The sequence below is a fragment of the Maniola jurtina genome, chromosome 7 (genome assembly GCF_905333055.1).
Source record: "Maniola jurtina chromosome 7, ilManJurt1.1, whole genome shotgun sequence".
NCBI lineage: Eukaryota > Metazoa > Arthropoda > Insecta > Lepidoptera > Nymphalidae > Maniola > Maniola jurtina.
In genome coordinates, this window is record NC_060035.1 from 4,980,712 (window position 1) to 5,004,153 (window position 23,442).

The following is a 23,442-nucleotide window of genomic DNA, read 5'->3' on the forward strand; positions in this document are numbered from 1 at the left end:
ATATTTAAAAAAGAACCTTTGTTGCAGTTTTAAATAAGTACTGTACAGGTTTACCTTAGTGCTACCCAAGTAAATAATTAATTAGATAGATAATAACTTTAAATTATTACAGTAAAGATTATTTACATATGAAGTTTTAGTTTTATTTTTTTATATTCTGCGTGCTCATCGACATAGGCATCCCATTTTCGATATAGTATTCAATATACAATAGAATAGAATAGACTAGACTAGAATAGAATATGATATAATAATTCAAGTAAACTTTTACAAATGCTTTTGAATCGTCAAAATAATTTACCATGCATTACAATATGATGTTTGACTAGATCGTTATAATATTAGGGCGTACTTTTGGCATACAAGATGAATAATTTTACGTAAGGTTTCTATTTAAAAATAAAGCTGAATTTTTTTGTTGATACAAGGGTTTTTTAGCAGAATTACAAAAAGGTAATAAAAAAAAAATGTGTTAACATTCCTTTTGATTCAATTGCGTTAAGCGAATTTATTTTTACGTTATAGGTATGTACCTATTGGGTACTAGAGAGTAATAACTTGCTTGGACGGAATATAACAGAGTGATCCGATTTGGTTTATCCCCGAGAAAAGTAATGTAATAGTAGTAGACTCGTATACACATTGACCTCTGAAAGCATTTTAGCTATTTTTTGTCCATCCAAACAGAGAACCGTTTTGTATACATGTACAAGTCGATTAGATTGAACTAGGACGAAGGTAAAAGGATTGTACCTTATATTTTAATAAAATAGACACAGACAGACTAGTAACGATGAAAGTAATATTTCTCTTCAGAGTTAGAACTATTGCCTGTAGTCTGTTCAATTCAAAAGTTTTGTTGCATTTGTTGGGTACCTGCTTCAAAAACAAATAATAATTACGGATTGTGGTGTGTATAATATGATAATGAAGCTTTATTTAGTTTGTAAAGTCATAGTATATCATTAATAATGCAAATTAGAATAATATTTAAAAAAAAATAACTATGATTTATGTTGGTAGTTAATACCTAATATTACAAATTTGGGTAAAAGCTTCACATTTGCGTTGAACAAAGAAATATTCTTGTCCGGATAGCTAAGTGGGTATTATTAACTTGAGAAATTCTCATTTAAAAGATTACAATAAGAGGGTAGACAAATGTAACATTTTTATGCTCTCAGCTGCAATTCTGTGCTATAATCAGGACAGGCCGAAAATAATAAAGAGTGACAGTAAGAGTATATTGTGCGAATAGAAATATTAGATAGCATACAGTGGCAGTAGATGAATTCCCTGCGTGAATGGACAGATGAATGAGTTAAAAAGAAAGTCTTGGTTTTGGCAGTGGCATGCATCGGTGTCGCTCATAATCCATGACTCTCTGTTTATCATTTTTAATTAGCCTAATAATTATTTGAGATAGCGTAATTAATATTTGCATATATGGAATATGAAATACCAATTATTATTATTGTTTGATACTAGAATAATTCATGAATTAAAATAGTTTGTGGGTTATAAGATTATATTTGGTGACCAACCCTCGTAATTAATAATGCAGTGAACTAGTGAAATCATTAATATAACTGAAGTTAAGATATTGATTAGTTTAAAAAGTGATGTTTTAGTATGATAATAATTATTTAAAGTTAACTTTGATAGCATCAGCTTTACAATCAAATGATCCGTTTATAATAATAAAGCATTGATAGTTAAAATAAAATGGATGAGATCAAATATGATTCTTATGAGATCAAATACCTTGTATTATGGTGAACTAGGCACCGGTGATTTCTTGCGTGGATGCGCGGTAGATAAAGATAGTGTGGTGATTGCATACGTGGATGAATAGTGTCGGAGCACTGTGTGGGTGCACGATGCTATGGCATTGAGTATGTGTTCAGAATTTAGTAAAGAATTTTGAGATTTAGTAAAGAGGTATGATCTGATTTTAATCGTGAGTGCTAATGCATTGCTTCTTTAAAGAATATTCATGGAGTATTAAAAACCGTGTTGGCAAGGCTACCTTGTGTATTATGTTGAGTAATCTATTTAAAATTAAGTATGTATAGCAACATAATTGATACAGCGAGCCGTGATAAAATTTTGGAAGATTAATTAGTTGGAATATTGCACCATGGATATAAGATATCACACTGGGATACGAAGCTTGAACTTTGATAAAATATTTGAAAGATAATTGGGAATATTGTACCATGAATATAAAATATCACATTGTAATACGATGCTTAAACTTGAAGGCGAACTTGGTACGCTTAAGTGAGTGAAATGCTCTTTAAGTGCAAGTGGTCTTCAAGTGATCTTCTACGATGCTTGACCTTGATGGCGAACTTGATACGCTTAAGTGAGTGAAATGCTCTTTAAGTGCAAGTAGTCTTCAAGTGGTCTTCTATAATGCTTAGAACTTGATGGCAAACTTGGTACGCTTAAGTGAGCGAAATGCTCTTTAAGTGCAAGTGGTCTTCAAGTGGTCTTCTATGATGCTTGGAACTTGAAGGTGAACTTGGTACACTTAAGTGAGCGAAATGTTCTTTAAGTGCAAGTGATCTTCAAGTGGTCTTCACCAACTTGGTACGCTTAAGTGAGCGAAATGTTCTTTAAGTGCAAGTGGTCTTGACCAACTTGCTGCATTTAAGTGAGCGAAACGCTCTTAAAGTGCAGTTGGTTTTCAACTACGACAAATCTGGTCCCCTAAGTGTGGCAAAGTCCCTTTAGATGCGGTTGTTTTGTTCTTTAAATTGAAAGCTGTTGTTGTGATGAGCGATAACGAATGGACAATATTCCTGGATCTTACGAGTACATAGTGGAGGTGTCTTGTTAAGTTGCGAGCTGTCGTATGATTGTGAAGTGATAAGTGACAATGAATGGGCAATATTCCTTAGGAGGTTAGGAAGGATCCTTACAAGTAGGTAATGTGAATCAGGTGTTAACGGTTGTTTATTTTGCAGCAATTTTATCCCGACTCGTGGGGTGCCCGGGGCGGGCACCATGCAGCATGGCCGTGTTGGCAACAACTCGTTCTCACGTTCGGTGTTGCTTGGTGTTGGTGGTTATGCTGTGGTCGTGACGTCAGAGCCCCCTCCATCGAGACGAAAAAGATGGCGCTAGGGCGAGGACGTGGCGTGGAACGACAAGCTTCAGTTGCTGTTTGCGCTCCGACCGATTTACATTGCATTATACGGGTTGATTTTACTATCTGAGAGTTTAATTGTTAACAAATTCAAAAATATTATGCATAAAAATAAATAAAAATTTGTTTTTGAATGCACAGAAAGCCCTTTCATAATATGGATACCCCACTTGGTATAGTTATTTAGAGAATTAAAAATACTAATTAATTATATATTATTTATTTGTTCATGAATACATTTTTTTTGTGCTATAAGATCTACCTACCTGCCTGCCTTTCATGATTCTACAGGAAGTACCTACCCTATAAGTTTTCTTGATATACGCGACAAACGGACAGTCGGACATATGGACAGAGGGACAGACACGGACAGACAGGCAGCTATAAAACGAAGTGATCCTATAAGGGTTCCTTTTTTGCTTTTGAGGTACGAAACACAAAAAAAGTGGCAGAATCATGTCTTTAATTTTGTACCCAACGCTTTGTTAGCATACTTACGATACTATTATTATGCCTACTGAAAATTTCTTCTGAGAAAACAAAGAGAAAGTTGAATTTTGTCACGCGTTAGTGTACTTATAGCTATATACCTAAATCTTATGTAGGTACACTTGAGAACAATTTCGTGACTTCTGCCTCATGGAAAACTACTCAAGATAGCGATCACAGAATCGTGTTGCAAATGCATCCAGGATGTATTAATGCAGGCAATTACGTAATGATCATCCATTTGATTCTTCATTTAATAATGGCCTAATGAAGACGATTAAACAAATATATATATCCTATCTTATCTTTAACATAACACCTGACTACTTCTTAACCAAAAAAAAAACGACAAACGAAAAGAAATATATTTCGGATAACAAATTTCTGGATATTCTCTCTCGTTTCTGGTTTTTTTCTATTTGTTTGGAAAATAAGAGTAAATGTGGAAAATAACAAGTGTAAATTAAAAATTTATAACACCCTCGACAAGTGAAGGTTACAGTAACTAGAAAAGAGCTGATAAATTTCAAACTGCTGAACCGATTTTCTTGGATTATAGCTAAGAACACTCTCGATCAAGCCACCTTTTAAATAAAAAAAAACTAAATTAAAATATGTTCATTAGTTTAGGAGCTACGATGCCACAGACAGATACACAGATACACACTTCAAACTTATAACACCCTTCTTTTTGGGTCGAGGGTTAAAAATGAACGTAGGCACAAACAATCAAACTATCATAATGATTAGAATGCGTAGTTGGGTAAATACTAGTGAAGATTATTACTCCTTAAACATATTAATTAAGTATCATGCCAGTTAGTATTAACCGAATAAGATGATTGCCGACATCATTAAATTAGTAATAGTGGCACATGAATAAGTAGGTTTAAGCATGTACAACTTTGTTATTATTAAATTGAATTGTCTTCTAATTAAAATTCAAAGTTTTTTTATTAATTTCGGAGTAAGGTTACATTAAAACACCGGCCAAGTGTGAGTCAGACCCATTCAATTAAAGGTTCTGTGGCTTAGAAAGAAATATAAATAATTTTATTTGGTGAAATTAATATATCACATAAGTCAATTTAAAAATAAATCAAAATCTGTTTCTCCTACATGAAGTAAACGTTTGTTTTTTTGGGTTTGGACAGCACGGAACCCAAAAAAGCCCAATAAAAATATTTTATTTTAGCACGCTAATTTAACAATTTGAATTAGAGCAGAGCTGATTCTTTTCTATTTTTCCTGATGTTGACCTGTAGAATAAGATTTCTTTAACGGAGAAAGAAAACATCGTGAGGAAACCTGCATGCCCTAGAGTTCTCCATAATATTCTCAGAGGAGTGTGAAGTCTGCCAATCCGTACTTGGCCAGCATGGTGACTATGACCACCTTCTCATTCTGAGAGGAGACCTGTGCTCGATAGTGGGCCGATGATTAGTTCAGATGATGATGATTACGATGATTGATGACAATTATAGCTAGCTAGATCATTAGCTAGTAAACTATAAAAATGCACTTTGGTCTTACGTAATATTAATTGAGTAGTTATGTTATATTATTGTGAGTGTAATGGGAGCTTTCTAACCATATCTGAAGGAATTCAATGCTTTATTGCCACTTAAATTCTAAAGTTATGAATTAAACACTGTAGGTTTGTATACAAATTATGACGTTATCTAATTATTATAATATTATATCATAATAATATTAAACTACTGCATAGCTAGCGTAGTAGTAGTAATTAATCTAGTACACATACATAACTTTTTTCAGGGTTGAATATATAATTAGCTTAATTAATGCAATTTATTTTTAAATAAATTACTTCGTAGCCAAGAATCTACTAATTTATCATTTCTTTACTCAAAAACTGGGCAGAAGACATCAAGCGAGTCACAGGGAGCCTGGATTCAGGCGCAACAAGACCGTAGGGTCTGGAAATCTCTTCAAGAGACTTATGTCCAGCTGTGGGCGTCTATCGGTTGGTAATGATGATGATGATGATGATGTGGTCCAAAATGGTACGGTACGTATAAAATTGACAGCAAGTGGTTGATAATTTCCTTCCGAGCGAATTTCGCCCGATGGTACGGAAATACGACACAACTGGAGACCGACGGCTTTACATACTCTCACGGGCATGGAGGTGAAACTCCGCCAACTTCTTAACTCCAGATTAGTAGATATTGAGAATTTCTTAACAGAAAAATCCAATAGGTACTTCTACAGACATCAACAAAGGTAGGCTTGCACCCGCCCATAATCGCTTGTACTGGCAGGTGCAAACCGAGCTTTGTTGCTGACTGTACTAACAAATTTTTGCCCCGACCCAGGAATCGAACCTAGGACCTCGTCATTTGGAGTCGAACATGCTAACCTCGCGCCCAACGAGGCAAGTGGATAATACAAGATTACTAAACCATGTTACGATGTGTTCTAATTCTTACATTGTGTAAACCACAAGTACCCATTCTATGCTAATTGGAAGACGACACGCAAAATTGCTCACAAAATTGCTCAAAGCGGAATAAAGTTCAACACACGATTTGGTTTAAAGCTATTTAAAGGATACCTACATTCTGATCTGCAGGGTGATTTGCTAACTTGATTTGCTAACTTGATTTGCTAATCAATTGAAGGGTTTCTACGCAAAATGATTTTAATATCATTAAGTGAAGCAGCAATGTAGAAGCAACCAATGTCAAATGAGCTCAGTGGCTATCATTTATCGTGAACACTGAGTTAGTGAACCAGCATTTGTATTCCCGGGATTAAAAGTAGCCTATGTCACTTTTCATGTCCTCAACTATGAGTATGCCAAAAATTACGTCAATCCGTAGCTCTATTTCGACGTGATTGCAGGACAGATCAACAAACAAACATACTTTCGCATTTATAATACGGGTCGACATTATCGGTAGTATATATATAAATATTGGAGAATATAGACTTTCCGGGTTTTATTATTTTGCTAGCTGACACCCGCGACTTCGTCCGCGTGGATTTAGATTTTTCGAAATCCCGTGGGAACTCTTTGATTTTCCGGGATAAAAAGTTGCCTATGTGCTAATCCAGGATATTATCTATCTCCATTCCGAATTTCAGCCAAATCCCTCCAATGGTTTCGGATTGATTCATCATCATCATCAGCGTGTGGATGTCCAGTGCTAAACTAGGTCTTTTCCAAAGAGCACCGCCACCTGAATCCTCAGCCTTCCTCATCCAGACATTTTCCCCCACCCTCTATATAATCAATCCATCTTGGTAGTGGGCGCCCCCTAATCACTTGTGCACAGTCTTCACTCTAGAACTTTAGAAATACTATGATTGCTTGTAACTATTTTATTTTTATTAGAAAAATATTTTAATGTACAAAATTAAATAGATATCAGGTATTCCATTCTAAAATTGGACTTTCTCTATGTAGATTTATGGCCAACGATAAAAACCATGTGAAAGATGGTTTCGTAACATAGCGTGATAGGTTGAGGATGGGTTCTTTGCAATTTACTAATTAATCTTAAAAAGAGAGAGCATAGAACTTCTTTTCTGTTAGGTCAATCGAATTATTAATAACCCCCGACCCAAAAAGAGGGGTGTTATAAGTTTGACGTGTGTATCTGTTTATCTGTGTATCTGTCTGTGGCATCGTAGCTCCTAAACGAATGAACCGATTTTAATTTAGTTTTTTTTTTTGTTTGAAAGGTGGCTTAATCGAGAGTACTCTTAGCTAAAAATCGCTTCAGCCGTTTGAAAGTTATCAGCTCTTTTCTAGTTTTCTTATAGAGGTTTGAAAGTTAGTTTGTTGGGGTTTTTTTAAATTTTGAGTTATGAATTATTATATTCCATCTTAACTTTTCGGACATAATGTACGTTTTATGCAATTATATCACTTACTTTAACGGTGAAGTTAAACATCATGAGGAAACCTGCTTAGATCTCCATAATGTTCTCAGGGTGACTGAGGTCTGTCAATCCGCACTTGCTCAGCGTGATGAATTATGGCCTCAACACTTCTAGCTCTTAGAGGAGAACCGTTCTTAGTAGTACTGGGCCCGTGATAGGCTGCGAACAAAAACACAACTACGTACATACCTATTTTGTATGTACTATATTCAGTGCAATGGATATCATTATAATTTAGAGTATTTTATGAGAAGGTCTATTGGTATTAATTATTCATATTATTAGTCGTTTTAATAGAATATATAGAATGGAGGTAGGAAACTCTAGCCGTGCCAAGCTCAAATACCTAACAAGTCAGCTGGTATATAATACGAATGTGCGTTGGTGATAAAATATCGGAACTTGTTCCAGTAATGTTCCATTGTTGCCACCGAAAGCAAGCCTGCACTTTCTTTGACAAGATTTATGACTATTCTCCACTATAAAAAGTCGTGTAAAATCCGTGTAACATTTAATATAATACAAGTAGGTATATTTGAAGAGTTTCGTAAACGTTCGTTCTCAATTCTGTCGTGATAGGTTTGGGATGAGTTGCGGTTGTACCTACCGCAATTTAATACTGAAAGTTCCCTCGCAATTGCGAAATATTAGGCAAATATCTCACCAAGACACCATTTTGGTGCCTCCGGTCTTGAACTGCCAAACGAAAAACATCAGAGCACATACCAGGGTGACAACTATTGCCGGACAAAAACAGTGTACACACTTGCAAATATCATTGTCACGCACTAGCTGGTAGTGTAACTGGTTACTGGTGGACTCGAGTAAGTGAGACACCAAATAAGTCTATGTACATATTAGTGGTTGCGCCAGCCACCAACGGTTGGTTGCGCATCCAAGCGGACACCAGATGAGGTATCCTCCAAAGATACCTCCACTTTGTTGGTAGCGCGACTAGTTGCACCGCCACTGGTGTCCTAGTGAGATAGTGCCCGTACAAAACTAGTATAATTGAGCCTATGATAAATTTACTAATCACTTTTCCTTAGCTTTTGACCTCTTGGATAGCGTTAAATCTATTATCAAGTTATTAAGTAACCGTAAAACGTTATAATGTATGGATACTGAATCATTGAACGCTATTATTAAATTCTTGTTGCAGTAGAGTTACGTAGGTGTCGTGGTAATTTCAACCTTAATTGAGCGTGTAGTTGTAAGGAAGAATAACAAGTTTTAATATTCAGTGATCATATGATTTAACCGTGCATAGAAATCAAGCTGCCTAATTACTGCTAAATCTGTTAACAGGGCTCTCTCCGTCACTTACTCCATACAATCGTAGTCCCAATTTAATTTGAATACTAAGCAACCTAAGTCCATGAAATTTTGCAGACATATTCTAGAAACTAATATCTGTGCCTGTGGTGTATTAGATTTTTCTAAAAATATGTAGTTTTAAAATTACTGGGGCTCAAAGATTTGTATGTGAATTTTTAAGACCGCGTAACTTTGAAACCGAATATTTTAACGGAAATCTGGAAAACCACAGGCATAGATATTAGTTCCCGGAACGTTGCTACAAAATTCCATTGAGTATGATTGGTTAGTATTCAAATGAGAGACGAACTACGTTTGTAAGGAGCGAGTGACGGAGAGACCCCTCTTTATAAGCTAAGCTAGAATGACATAAGTTAGAACTTATAAGTGCCTAAGTTGAGTCTGCCGTAAAATAACCTGAAAGCTCTCACTTACAAGACCATAGCACTCACCGCTGCCGCAGGAAGGTCGTTAAAAGGTTTTGCAATACCTAAAGTGGATTCACCTTAAGGCATGTAAAGAACGATGAGTTGTAATTAGGTATTGCACGTGCCTCTCGGTCATGTTTTGGCTTTTGGTAATAAACAATCGCGGTACGATTCACGTAACTTATGACCTCCATCGCCGAATCGTTGTGAAAGTTAGGTAATCGAGTGAACCTGATTCGATGCCATCCGAATACAGAATATTAAAAGTTCAGATTAAATCGGCTTTGTTTCATGCTTAATTTAATACTTAATCTTCCATCAGCCTTTTAGCAATCAGATGATTGCCAAAAGGTTACGTTTCAAAAGATCTTTTCTTTGAAGTTCTTACTCCTTATATTATATTATTACATAGAGATGGGTATTACATAGAGATGGGTACCTATTCCATCATAACCAAATCCTTATAAGTTCACGTACCAGACGTACGTGAACTTATAAGGATTTGTTCTTGGTCTTTGTCTAGTAAATCGTTTGCTACAATCGTTTTATCTTAAATTTAAAGATGCGTCTATGCTGGCAAATCGAGCAGCGTTGAGCATGAAACGCAAAAATTCGCTAAGCATAGACCCGGAGGATAGGAGTCTTAAGTTGCTGATAACCCTAAGCATTGTACAAAACATAAAGCATTCGACGTTTTTAATGTCGCTTGTTATTTTTATATGAGCTTCTAAGTATCATGTAACATTCGCTGAAATGGTCATGCTCAAAACTAGAGCTCTGACCTCAGAGATCACAAAAATAAACAAGAGCAGATTATTTAAGTAATCACACTATCACACTAATATTATAAAGGCGAAAGTTTGTATGTGTGTGTGTGTGTGTGTGTGTGTGTGTGTGTGTATGTTTGTTACTCCTTCACGCAAAAACCACTGGACAGATTTGGCTGAAATTTGGAATGGAGATAGATAATATCCTGGATTAGCACATAGGCTACTTTTTATCCCGGAAAATCAAAGAGTTCCCACGGGATTTCGAAAAACCTAAATCCACGCGGGCGAAGTCGCGGGTCTCGGCTAGTGATAATATAATAATTATACCAACCTACTTATTGTAAAGAACGTTGACTAAAGTACTAACAGAAGCAGATCATCTAGATTAGGATCTTTTAGAAAAAGTATATATAACGAATTAAAGAATCCATAGTAGGTAGTACCTATTATAAATGCAAAAGTATGTATGCCCGTCTATCTGTCTGCAACTTATTCTCGGCCCACCTCTTTAATCAATTTGTATGAAACTCATTACAGATAGGTATAGGTTGTATTCCGGAGACGCACATTCGGTACATTTTGTCCCGGAAAATCAAAGAGTTCCCACGGGACTTTTAAGAAAGTTAAATCCACGTAAATGGAGTTGTGGGCATCATCTATTGGTACACATATAGCTATCCTGGAGACGGGTATAGACTAGGTACTTTTTTATCCCCGAAAATCAAAGAGTTCCTAAGGATTAAAAAAAAAAACTAAATCCATATATTTTCATGGATGATGCATCCTGGAGACTGGCATCGGCTATTTTTCATCCTGGAAATCAAATAATCCCCACGAGATTTTTAAAATCTTAAATCCATGACGAAGTAGCGGGCATCATCTAGTAATAAATACTAATGTAATAAAACATCTTAAAACGAAACAAAAACGTTTAAAGCTGCGTAGTGAAGATGCAAATGAACACAGCCGGTTGTACGCCTCAACGAGAGCCGAGGTCATGGTCGACCGACGCCGATCTTGCGTAACGGCTATTAAACGTTACGCGACAAAATGTTATCAACACTCGATTTATTAATAGCCTTATAAGGTGGAGGATTCATTTATTTAGCAGTATAACCAATTTGGTTACGGTTTAATATCAATTAAGATGCTAAAAATAGCTTGCATTGAACTTCCGCTCGAGATAAATAACGGCCGACGCATACAGCCGGAGTGGAGTGAAACCGTTTTCTTGATAGAACTAAAACTTAACTCTATATATTTTAATTGGACATACTGAAAACAAAACACGTAGAAGATGCACAGGATCGTCACAACTCACAGATCGTACGTGAAGTGCTGCGTGCCAGCGCGCTAGCCTCGATACTCGATATGCCAAAGAAAATAAGATAAAACTCCATAAAGAAAGACCACCACCTCCGCTCCACCGCATTCTACGGGTGGACTTTGTGCCTTAGTCTGTATTTCCAAAGATTTTTTATTTATTTAGATGGACCGATTAATTTGCGAGCTCAAATTAATTATAATTAATGATTATAAATTGGATAGGTATTTCTGATTGAAACAATTGAATCGATTGTATTTAATATTTATTGTGTAATTAAATCTATCGCGTTTTTTTGTATTTTTATTATTTAAAAAGTAAAAATATGTTAGTTAGATAATTTAATATATTAAACAAAAGGTCTCCCCGGCGGGGAATCGAACCCCGGTCTCCCGCGTGACAGGCGGGGATACTTACCACTATACTACCGAGGACTATGGGTACAAAGTTGAAATTACAAACCATAATTTTTTTGGCAAGACAGGAACCTTTCCTTTGGGAATAATATTTTAGTTACAGAACAGTAATTTGTTTATTAAGTAATTTATTCATTATCATCATCATCAACCCTTCACTAGCCCACTACTGAGCACGAATCTCCTCTCAGATTAAGAAGGGTTAAGGCCACAGTCTGCCATGCTGGTCAACTGCGGATTGGCAGACTTACACCTTTGAAAACATTATGGAAAACTCTCAGACATGCAGGTTGCGATGTTTCCTTTATGTTAAAGCAAGTGATCATAGTTTCTAAGTTAGAGATGCATGCCCGGGATCAAATTCCCGACCCCCGGGATAGGACGTCTTAACCACTAGGCTATCACTGCTTATGAAAAATTTAATTTGTACAATTAAAGTATCATTCTTATTTCAAACAATGAAATTACAAACATTTTTTCTAACAATTATATTCTAATATTAAATTATTCATAATAATTATTTAAACAATGAAATCACTAACATTTTTTCTGAAGAGTTTTTTAAAAAGGATGTTCGTATTTCGTACGGACTTCCGTGTTTTTTTAACCAATATAAATTACCGTGTAAAAGATTTGCGTTGAACAATGGCTTGTTAGAGGCAAAAACAAGTTTTAATTATACATTTTAATCTAACATAATGATGCGTGATTATGTAGGTAAGGTACAATCAGTGACATAAGTGCGAACGGTTGTAATGCATGAGTAAAACTTCAATTGAGACTAATTGTACCAACGATGTAAACAAACACCTTCTCTTTGATAGATTTAAGATCCACGCCAATATTGGTTTCTACGTGGAGTGCTAATGACTACAAATGGATTTTAGGTCCATCTTTGGGATAATGATCAATTTGTTTTAGTTAAGTACTTAACGTCAAACTTTATGGCAATTGCTTCGTGCAAAAAATTGTACTTATCCAAGCATATAAGGGTTTAGAATCAGCAGACTGCGGAACATGCTGAGATGATTTAAAGCTAGGGACAAATCTAGTAAAATTCCGCGTTAAGAAAAATTTGTACGGAATTCTGGGGAGCGTCATATCCGCGCGGATTAAATACCGAAGAAAACTCCGCCTGCGGAATTCCTTAAGATATGTACTTACTTTTATGCAGTTAACTAATAAGACATTGCCTTCATAAATCTTTACCGTACTTAGATCAGAGATGTTTATTTCAGTCTATACATCCTTAGAAGGACTGTTAGCTTCCAAGTGACTATTCCACCTTCGGTTATAAAACGTGAATGAATGTGTTAACACTAATCTGGTAAAGCAACTGTTGTACAACAGATAAAATCTAAATTACCATCGATTAAAGGCTTTATTAAATATTAATATCGGACACTTTTTAAGTTGTTTCTTTACAATGTCACTAACATTATACTGAGTTTATAATACACCTATCATAAATTCATTAATATACGACAGGTTAATTTTATTAAACGTAGTGATTTAAAAGGTAAGCTAGTTGTCTATAATAGTTTGTTATTCATAATTTAAAATGCGATATTATGTGATAATATATTTCTTGGAATGTTGGAGCACGCACCTCGTCTTTAATCAACTATCATTTTGGATCAGCTGATATAAATTTACATCACAATAAATCCTTACCTACTGGGTAAATCAGCTTATCGACAGAAGCTAAAATCTAAGCTAACCTAAATATATAAAAGGAAAATCTGACTGACTGACTGACTGACTATCTATCAACGCACCGCTCAAACTACTGAACGGATCGTGCTGTTTGGCATGACGTTTGGTACAGAGATAGCTTGCATTCCGGAGACGTACACTGGTTTTTCTTTTCTAAGCCTTTTATAGTGGAAAATCTAAGTGTTCCTACGGGATTTTCAAAGACATAGATCTACGTGGACGAGGTCGTGCCATTATAATTTATATGTTCTTCCAGATAGACTTTGAAGTATTTAGCTAGCCAGAGCGCACTATATCGTAACATAGGTATCTTCAACACGTTATAAGCCAGCATTAAGTATACGCACGAAACAACTTAAAATCTATAAGTCACTTCTGTAATATTGATTAAAACACTGTAGCTGCACGATCCTCCTCCACAGGTTTCTAAATCAATTGAGAACTAAGTTATGTCATTACCATACACCGCTCAGCCAAGCCATCGCGTCGAATCGCTAACCTTGTTCCATGAATGATGTCATTAGCTGATCATGAACGCTGCTTGCCGGCGTTCATTATGCACTGACATTAAATTTCGATTTGGTTTTATAAAACATTATTAACCTAATAAAACAGGAAGTGAAGTATTTGGTGATAAGTTTAAAAAAATGTTTTTATTATGTGTATGAATGATGTGATAAAACAGTTCCTTGGATCACCATTTTGTTTATGGAGAATTTCAATATTCGTAAACAATACTCTGATAGTTAAGAACCTTCACCCTTTTTTATACTCGTAAGTCGAAAAATAAGTTAAGATTGTATCAGTGTAAATAAGCTACCATAAAATTGTCTTTTCTTCTTATCGACCCCCGACACAAAAAGACGGGTGTTATAAGTTTGACGTGTGTATCTGTGTATCTGTCTGTGGCACCGTAGCTCCTAAACTAATAAACCGATTTTACTTGAAAGGTGGCTTGATCGAGAGTGTTCTTAGCTATAATCCAAGAGAATCGGTTCAGCCGTTTGAAAGTTATCAGCTCTTTTCTAGTAACTGTAACCTTCACTTGTTGGGTGGTATAAATTTTTAATTTACACTTGTTATTTCACGGCTCTGTGTAAATATTTACATTCTGTTAATGTTTTGTTTTGTAGTAGGTAGGTAGTTAATAGACGTTAATAACGGACGCCAGAGAGGGCATCATAAATAATTTTCCTAATGATGGCATGACCACGATTTAACATAATTGCGTGGGTAGCCTTCACGAGCGCACTAAGCGACAACATGTCAATGTAACAGAAGTCTTCTTACCTATTATTAAAATTATTAGTATATCACTTAGTAATAGCATTTATGCTCCACCTCGTAGCAGGAAAACAGCATCAGGATCGGGAGTCATTTTTTTAGCATTAAGACCATGAAGTCTTAGTGCCTAAAAATTCAAGATATATTTCTCCGCGGTTAACAGGGCTCTCTCCGTCACTCGTTTCATACAATCGTAGTTCCAATTTCATTTGAATCTTAAGCAACCAAAGCCCATGAAATTTTGCAGACATATTCTAGAAACTAATATCTGTGTCTGTGGTGTTTTAGATTTTTCTAAAAATATGTAGTTTTAAAATTACAGGGGCTCAAAGATTTGTATGAAAATTTTTAAGACCGCGTAACTTTGAAACCGAATATTTTAACAGAAATCTGGAAAACCACAGACATAGATATTAGTTTCTAGAATATGTCTGCAAAATTTCATGGACTTTGGTTGCTTAATATTCAAATGACATTGGAACTACGATTGTATGAAACGAGTGACGGAGAGAGCCCTCTTAATACTTAGCGTCATCTGGTAACATAACGGCTGCCTCATTTTTGACGCAATCTGACTAAGTATCCAGCGCGGAAATTCAACCACTATCTTGACATCATTCAACGCGGGCATGGTTTTAACACTAATTATATAAAGCTAGCTTTAAGTTTTATAGAACATTTTCCTTAAAAAATGCCCAGTAGATACTTAAAGTATAAAATCCCTAGAATCTTCTTCGAAGCTCCTTACTCTTTAATTTTGTAAGAACAAGATTGACATTATTATGATATAAGAAAACCAGTTCTAATACCAGCCAGAGAAAGGGCACATCTTGGACGTAATATATGATACTTTCTTGTTTTTCTGTACATTAACATAATCATTAAAACCCCCATTTGTGTGAGAACTATCATAACATAACCTAGTGAACGGTAGTCATAAATTAATACGAATACATATTTTAAACTAACGAAAGCTCGCGGCTTCGGTCTGTTGGGTTTACGAAAAATCTATATTATCCTTGTCAATATTATAAATCTTTTATAAAAAAAATCCGCAATCAATTTAAGACTTACTTTCACATAAATTAATTTTTTTTATTAAAAGTATTCTCCTGAAAAAAGCATGGTACACGATCAAAGATTATGAAAATGATCGTGGATTTGACTTGCAGCTCGCTTGCTTCAGCAATGCGCGGGATTGTACAAATCGAATCTAGAAAACAGTTCTTGCTGGTTCTTCTCGGTAGTAAAAGTACTTGTAAAAGTTTATTTTATTTCTATGTTTCTAATGTTATACCGTTTAGCCTCGGTCTAACCGGCCTGGCTATCGTGTAAAGGTTGCTTTGCAAATTGCACGATAACACGAGGGATTGCTCTCGATTAAGTAGTTGGGAACGATATTGTATGGATTAGATTCTTTTTTTAATTTATATTAGATGAATTACATAGGTAGGCAAGGGCGTGTTGTAAATATAATTCTTTAGGTATGCATTTATTCATTCAATAATTTCACATAATGATTCGTATAATAATTCTCTGAGATACAGCAACTTTGTATTTGAAGCTATAATATTTAAGTGTACTAGATACAAGAAAGGGCATGCATAATAGTCCAGTAGGTAATTGAGTAATAATATGCATTAATTGTGTGGGTGTGACTGTTAATATCAATCGGATTCAGCACGCCCTGTACAAATTCCTATTCGGTTAAAATAGGTATACCTTCAAGAGGCGCCAAAGACTTATACGAAGGCACGAATACAATCATAATCAATTCAATCGTAATTAAACAATCAAATAGGTACTCATAATTTTGAGTAATTATGACAACAAATGGTACTGAAAACTCTGCTTAATTGACCACAGTTAGAGAGTGAGAGTTTTTATTTATTGGACAGTCCTTAATTCTGAGTCCACATGTGTGTGTGTGTGTGTGTGTGTGTGTCCACATTTTCATGGTTTTTTAGTTCATTCATGTAAATTCTTTTAGTATCTTGTGCTCGACTATGTATACCATCAATGGTGTGAACCATGCTTTAAAGATAAGTGGAGATAAGTCACATTATAGTAATGATTGTTGACCGTGTTTTATACCCATTAAAAGGAAGTTACTGCCGGAAGCTTGAGTCAAAGTAATTAGGTACCTATATTATGTACTGTCACAGAATAATGTAATAGTACTATGTACTGTTATGTACAGTTATGCTTCTTACTGGATGGTATTTGTTTTGAGGTTATGATCACACGAGATAATTATTTATTGATGGATTGCAGTGTTCACAATTTGTTTTAGTCATTTGTTTCAGTGTCACTGTGATGTATTTTGTGCATTCGTGATTGATTATGTAACTAGGTGATAATATGTGCGACTCCGTCCGGATGGATTTAGGTTTTTTTAAGCCCGTGACTATCTTTTGGTTTTCCAGGGTAAAAAGCCTATGTCCATTTCCAAAATGCGAGCTATCTCTGTGCCAAACATTAAAATTGGTTGACTAGAGGGGCCGTGAAAAAATAATAGACATACCTACAGACAAAATACTTTTGTATAATAAGTATGGGCGAGTTTCCATCCTTATGGGGCGAGTTTCCATCCTTATGTCGTCGACATTCCATCTACACGCACAAAACGTTTTGCGTCTTCATTCCTCATACGCATGGCTAAGGTTTGGAATACTCTTCCGCGATCTGTGTTTCCTACCAATTACAATCCGGGTATCTTTAAAACAAGAGTGAATAGGCACCTTCTAGGTAAGCGCGTCCCATCTTAGACCACATCATCACTTTCCATCAGGTGTGATTGTGGTCAAGCGCTTACCTATAGTGAATAAAAAAAAAAAATGATTTATTATTATCAGCTACCAATAAAAACTCTCGAACTATCAACATTATATTTAAAAAAATATACCTATCTTATTTATTATGAGTAATGAAAATGAAAAGTAAGCCACCCGGCTCTTTTCTTAATTTCAAAAATAAGATGGAAATTAAATTAACATAATTGGTACAATCGAAGTGTTTGTGATTTGTACATACTTATAAAGTGGAAAGTGACTTTTACAAACTTGGAACTAATTATTGCCAAAGAAAAGAACTATTATTGCCTCGTAAAGCTTTTTAATTCAATTATTTTTTTCAAGCAAAACCTGCCAACATTATTTTAAAGTTCCGGAGTTTCCATTTCCTATGAAATTTTCTAATCCTGTGTTACTGTGCGGTTTGTATTCTTCTATCTAGGTAAATTCTTTGAAACCCCATTATAAAGTTAGTACCTATTTACATAACTAAGCAGTCTCGTATTGAATCGCTTCATTAAACGAAAAAATGAACGTTAAGTAATTTCGTGCATAAGTAAATTTTTTAAATCACACATGCTTACATGCAATAACATCTGCGTTTAAATTGCTTGGTCAGTTTCATAGTTCAATGTTGAATCAAGTTTTAAATTTGTGAGATCATTTTTAATGAAATGTCAGTTGTTAATGGAATCGAAATGTGCGGATTGTGTTTTTATATAAACCACTGAAGTGGACAACATACACGCTGGATATGGTATGCTATACAAAATGATAGCTATTTTTTTGTGCCAATTCGAAGCGCTCTAACGCGCCGAGCGTACCTACCTACAATAAGTAAGTACCTACTAATCGAAATTCACTTTACCATTTTGTGTCAAATGGTCTTCGTGTTTACACTATGTTGACAAATGTTTCATCACTAACATTTAGTACCGAGTACGTTCACATGACGCTCACTGCTGCTACCCAGCACCAAAATGGCAAAATCAAGTTGCTTCAAAATAGGTCGGAAATCGAAAGTCCAGCGTACTTGAATTAGTGGAGATCAGTCATATAAACATTGATGTTGAACATTCTGACAGGCATTGCAGAGATGTAAATGTTCTTATGATTTATTGATATAAATACCAAGTTTATGACGGCAAAACTGGTATATGTACTGTATTATTAATTAACTAGCTGTGCCCGCGACTTCGTTCGCGTGGAATAGTGACTTTTCGCGCTTTATATAGCCACGGACGCTCAGGCGCGAGGCGCCGTGATTCTTTAAATTGACATAACTTTTTTATTTATGAACCGATTGACATGAAATAAACACTAAATCCTAAGTGAAGCTTACTACAATATATTAGTGAAAACCGTATCTAAATCGAATAAGCCGTTTCTGAGATTAGCGTGCACAAACACACAGACAAACAGACAAACAGACAAACAGACAAACAGACAAAAAAAAAATTAATTACAATTTCGGGTTCGGCATCGATATAATAACAACCCCTGCTACTTTTTTTTTATATATTTCCATTGTACAGACACCACTTTTCTACAATTTTATTATATGTATAGATGTACACAACAACAAGTGCCCTTTTCTTGTTTCATCTGGTATTTGGTTGATTCTTTGTGACATTTTATGTCTTCGAGACGTATCTTCTAAAATTTTCATAGTTAATTTACTTACTAATCATATTTTAAAGGGTAATTAGGTTGTAGTGAAAGCAATGTTTATATCAGTGAATAAAAGGTAAAGAAATTAAACAGTTTTTGGAAATCAAATATTTTGTGAAATAATTGATTTAGCACAATAATTAGCGAAGGAATATTTTAAAATTAGACCATTTAACCCATGCGTTAAGAAAATCACTAACTCATGGCAGTCAAGACATTCGTTTCGTATTCATTTGAAGAAATATTGAGACTCCATTTTAAAAGCGGATCTCAAAATCTTTTTGTTACATTTAATGGCTTAGCGTTATATCTGACTAGGGATTTTTTGTAATAGGTATATTTTTTTGTCTCGTCGCCGTCGCCTAGACTGGGATGTGCGCCGGACTAGGCATTTAGTGGTACATGGCAGGCTATGTTTTTCAAAGGAGTGAATGCGACCCTTGGATTCCAATAGTCCTAGAGTGGACACCGCATACATAAAATTTAGCACGATTGACCGACGATTTAAAGAAGGTGATGGGATATCGCTGGATAAGGAAATCTAAGGTTAGATTTGGGTGTTGTGACGCTCATTAGATAAAACATTGACAGGTTGCTTGCTAATGATGATGATTAAATCATGCGTAAGTCAACGAGACAAAAAGTTTAAAGACCAAATGTCTCTCGTGTGATCTAACGTTTACAGCTTACAAAGAAGATACTGAATGTACCAGCTTTGTATTCAGATCACGACGTCGTGAATTGGTGTGACGAACAGGCAACACGCGCTGTAAATAAAAGGAATTGGCAGCAAAAAGGATTGCTCAAGAGATTACACATAAGACGAGTCACTGTGATTTATTGTGGTGCTTTTGGCATCGTTGAGAATGTTCAATTTTAATTAAACTTGTTAGTTTTTCTTACTTCTACTTGTCTGACTTCCAAATGCGCGCCGAATTGAGAACCTCCTCTTTATCGGAAGTCGGTTAAGAATGGAGGAGGTTTTCAATTTGGCGAGTAGGTGTATTAACTGTTGCCCGAGATTTTGTCTGCGTGGGTCTAAGTTTTTAAACATCCCGCAGGAACGCTTTGACGGTGAAAAAAACCTGACAGTTCTCCATAATTTTCTCAAAGATACCTATATGAAGTCTACCAATCTGCAATTAGCGGTTAGCCAGCGTGGTGAACTATGGTTTAAACCCTTCTCATTCTGAAAAGAGATCCGTGCTCAGTAGGAAGCTGGCGATGGGTTTATCATGATGGCCATCATGATGATATCCTGATTTGCTATAATAGTCTTTTTTAGGGTTTCGTACCTAAAAAGGAAAAACGGAACCCTTAAAGGATCACTTTTTTATCTGTTAGATAGTTTGATACCTAACTTATAGGTATCAAAGGGTTAATATTTTAACAATCATTTGATAGCTTTGGGGTAACGCCGCCAGCGCTTATTCATAGGTACTTTGATTTATCATGACGTTTGTTATACTGAAAACAATTTTCCATTCTGTTAATATCCTAGTTTTCAATTTAAACTTGTCATCTAACTTGACGATTCGCCCGTTAAAAGGTTACTTAAGTAAAATCACGATTCTGCTTCCATTGCAGCTAGATAATTCGTTATTTCATTAAATTTAAAACACTAAACGAAATTAGACTTTAGTATGACAAATCTACTTACGCAAGTACGCAATTAAAGCAGAGAGTACTTACGTATAGTTTGATTGAATCTTGGTGGCTGAAGTGTGCTGTGATGTTACTCACGGGTATATAGTAGGTACGAGTACCTAGGACAGTAAACGGAAAGAAAATCAATGATAGAAAGTATACCTATCAGTGATCTAAAAATTACATTACAACGCGACATGTGACTAACTTTTCAGCTGACAATAAGTACTATATTATCTTCTTCTATACTACATTCCTTCTATACTACATTTTATTCATTTTATTCATAATTGAGATATGAATCAATGAGAATGAATCTTACTTGCAGTCCTGAGTCTTGACTGCAATCCTTTCTGCAAATTCTTCTAAAACTGAGAACTGAAAAGCATCTTAAAAGTCAGAGAAGTCTTAAATTGTATTTTGTGTGGTTTGGCATTTTGTTCATACGGGACCGTAGACCTACGTAGGTCACTCTGCCTACGTTAAAACGTAGCAAATATCAAAAAAACAGTACCTAACTTAATATTGTAAGTCCTCAAAGGTATGTGATTTCTGCTAATCCGCACTGACCAACGTAGTGGACTGTGGCCTAATTCTTCACATTCTGAGAGGAAATCCGTGCTCAGTAGTGGGCCGGTGTTGGGTGAGATGATGGTGATGAGTGGAAGTACTGAAAACCAAGCAAAGCCGTCATGCGTTTGCGGATTAATATCGTGTCAACGTAAGAATGTAGAGCGGGCATTTTTACCAGAACATACTCGTAAATGGCGCGAAAGTAATTATATCAATTAACCAGGTGTTTCTACTAAACAGGATATATTCTGTGATGTAAATTATTCCTTGAAATAATATAGAATAGGTAAGGCATAAAAGGAAATTTATTACAAAATGTTGTACCCACTGCGTTGTATGTTAACAATGGTTTAGTGTTGTGAGTTATGATGGTAATAGGTACAGTAAAACCTGTTCGATATTTACATAAATACCTTATGTGCGTTGTCCTTCAAGAAGGTTATCTGATGCGATTTCGTTTAATGTGTTCCAGTTAATGCGTGTTTTTTACTGCGGATATTAAGGTACTATAAAAATTACTGATGTTTTAGTAGGTATTCATTGGTATTCATTTTGTAGATATATAGTAATTAATAATATTTTTTATCTATACATATAAATAAAACTGAAGTGTTTGTCTGTGATTTTAAAATAACTGCCTTTTTAAATTCACATTTTTATTTGCACGTTATGAAAACTCAAAGTTTCTTTAGGCAGGCAGATGACTAGACTATTTTTTTATTTCAGAATTTAATTACCACGAGATATTATTTTCCATATTATTACATCCAGGTATAAATTTTACATCTTACATCTAAGTATAAGTGGGCTAAAAGTAATTAAAACCATTTTCGTCATGTAGTTATACGCAAACAAAATTTCTTTGCTGATAATAACGTTGTATCAGATTAATAAGAAGGTATTCAAATGATACGAGTGCCAAATAGATTTCAAATCAAGAACAAGTAACCAAATAGCTAATGAATTACGAGACAATCATGTAAGCATAACGAAGACTGCTCCTGCACAGTTATTAGCTAAATTATCAACAAACCATGCGGAAAAGTTGCGAAAGTGTATTCATTACAACAGAACGAGATAGTATCTGTACGCATAGCATTTATTGTAATGAAATATCAGGCTCTATTTACGTGAAACATCGTGATGGACAGAGATTACTTACTGGTTCACCTTTCTCACTCATTTCACAATCTTGTAGTTATAACGTGTAATATTAGCAACTCTAGATCAGATCGTTTTGTTCCTTATTAAGATATGAATACTTTCTTCAGAGGTGTTGAAAGTACATCACTATTGTACCTCACACATCAAAATAGTGATGTATATTTCATCAGATATTAAATACCCATTAACTTGTTGCCATTGATAACATTTATCTACGCATCACAGAATGTAATCAAAGATTGAGGCATGTTTTCATTTTTAATTATATTTTTGTAGGTTGTACAATCAATAGTTATTTTGTTTGTTACAGAATACCAATTTGGATGATAACTTAGCGATAAACAAAAGTAGCACAACATGAGTTCTTCGTTGAGGTTTCAGGTGAGTCTTATATACTTTATTTTTTTTTAAATTACATAAACCCTAAATTAAGTAACATTTTATCATTTCCACCACTCTTCCACTTTTAAGTTCTCTATCTGATATTAACATAGTACAAATACATAGCACTAGTTTTATGAATAACTTTATGTGCATGTGCTCATAATACATTTACTATGTTGATTCAGACCTTAACTTCTTGTTTTTTATACGAGATATAAAAAACAAGAAGTTAAAGTGTGAATCAACATGCTGATGATGTCCACAAATTCATCCACGTGGATTCGGATTTTTTTAATGATCCATTGGAAATTTCTTTGATATTCCGGCACAAAAAGAAGTGTCCTACCCTCCGGGAGGCAAGCTATCTGTACCAAACGTCAAAATCGGTTAAACAAATGGGC

The 23,442-nt window shown here is 35.0% G+C and overlaps 1 protein-coding gene and 1 non-coding gene across 2 annotated transcripts in view; one reads left to right on the forward strand and one right to left on the reverse strand.

The window, feature by feature from the left end:
• LOC123867046 overlaps nucleotides 1–23,442 on the forward strand; it is a 45,399-nt gene that overhangs the window by 14,325 nt on the left and 7,632 nt on the right. Inside the window, exon 2 of the mRNA XM_045908884.1 lies at nucleotides 22,968–23,038. Within this exon, the coding sequence (XP_045764840.1) occupies nucleotides 23,015–23,038 (24 nt within the window). The 5' untranslated portion in view covers nucleotides 22,968–23,014. The remainder of the gene's footprint in view (nucleotides 1–22,967; nucleotides 23,039–23,442) is intronic.
• Nucleotides 11,757–11,828, reverse strand: Trnad-guc. The gene has a single exon. It is a non-coding gene; the product is annotated as a tRNA-Asp (tRNA).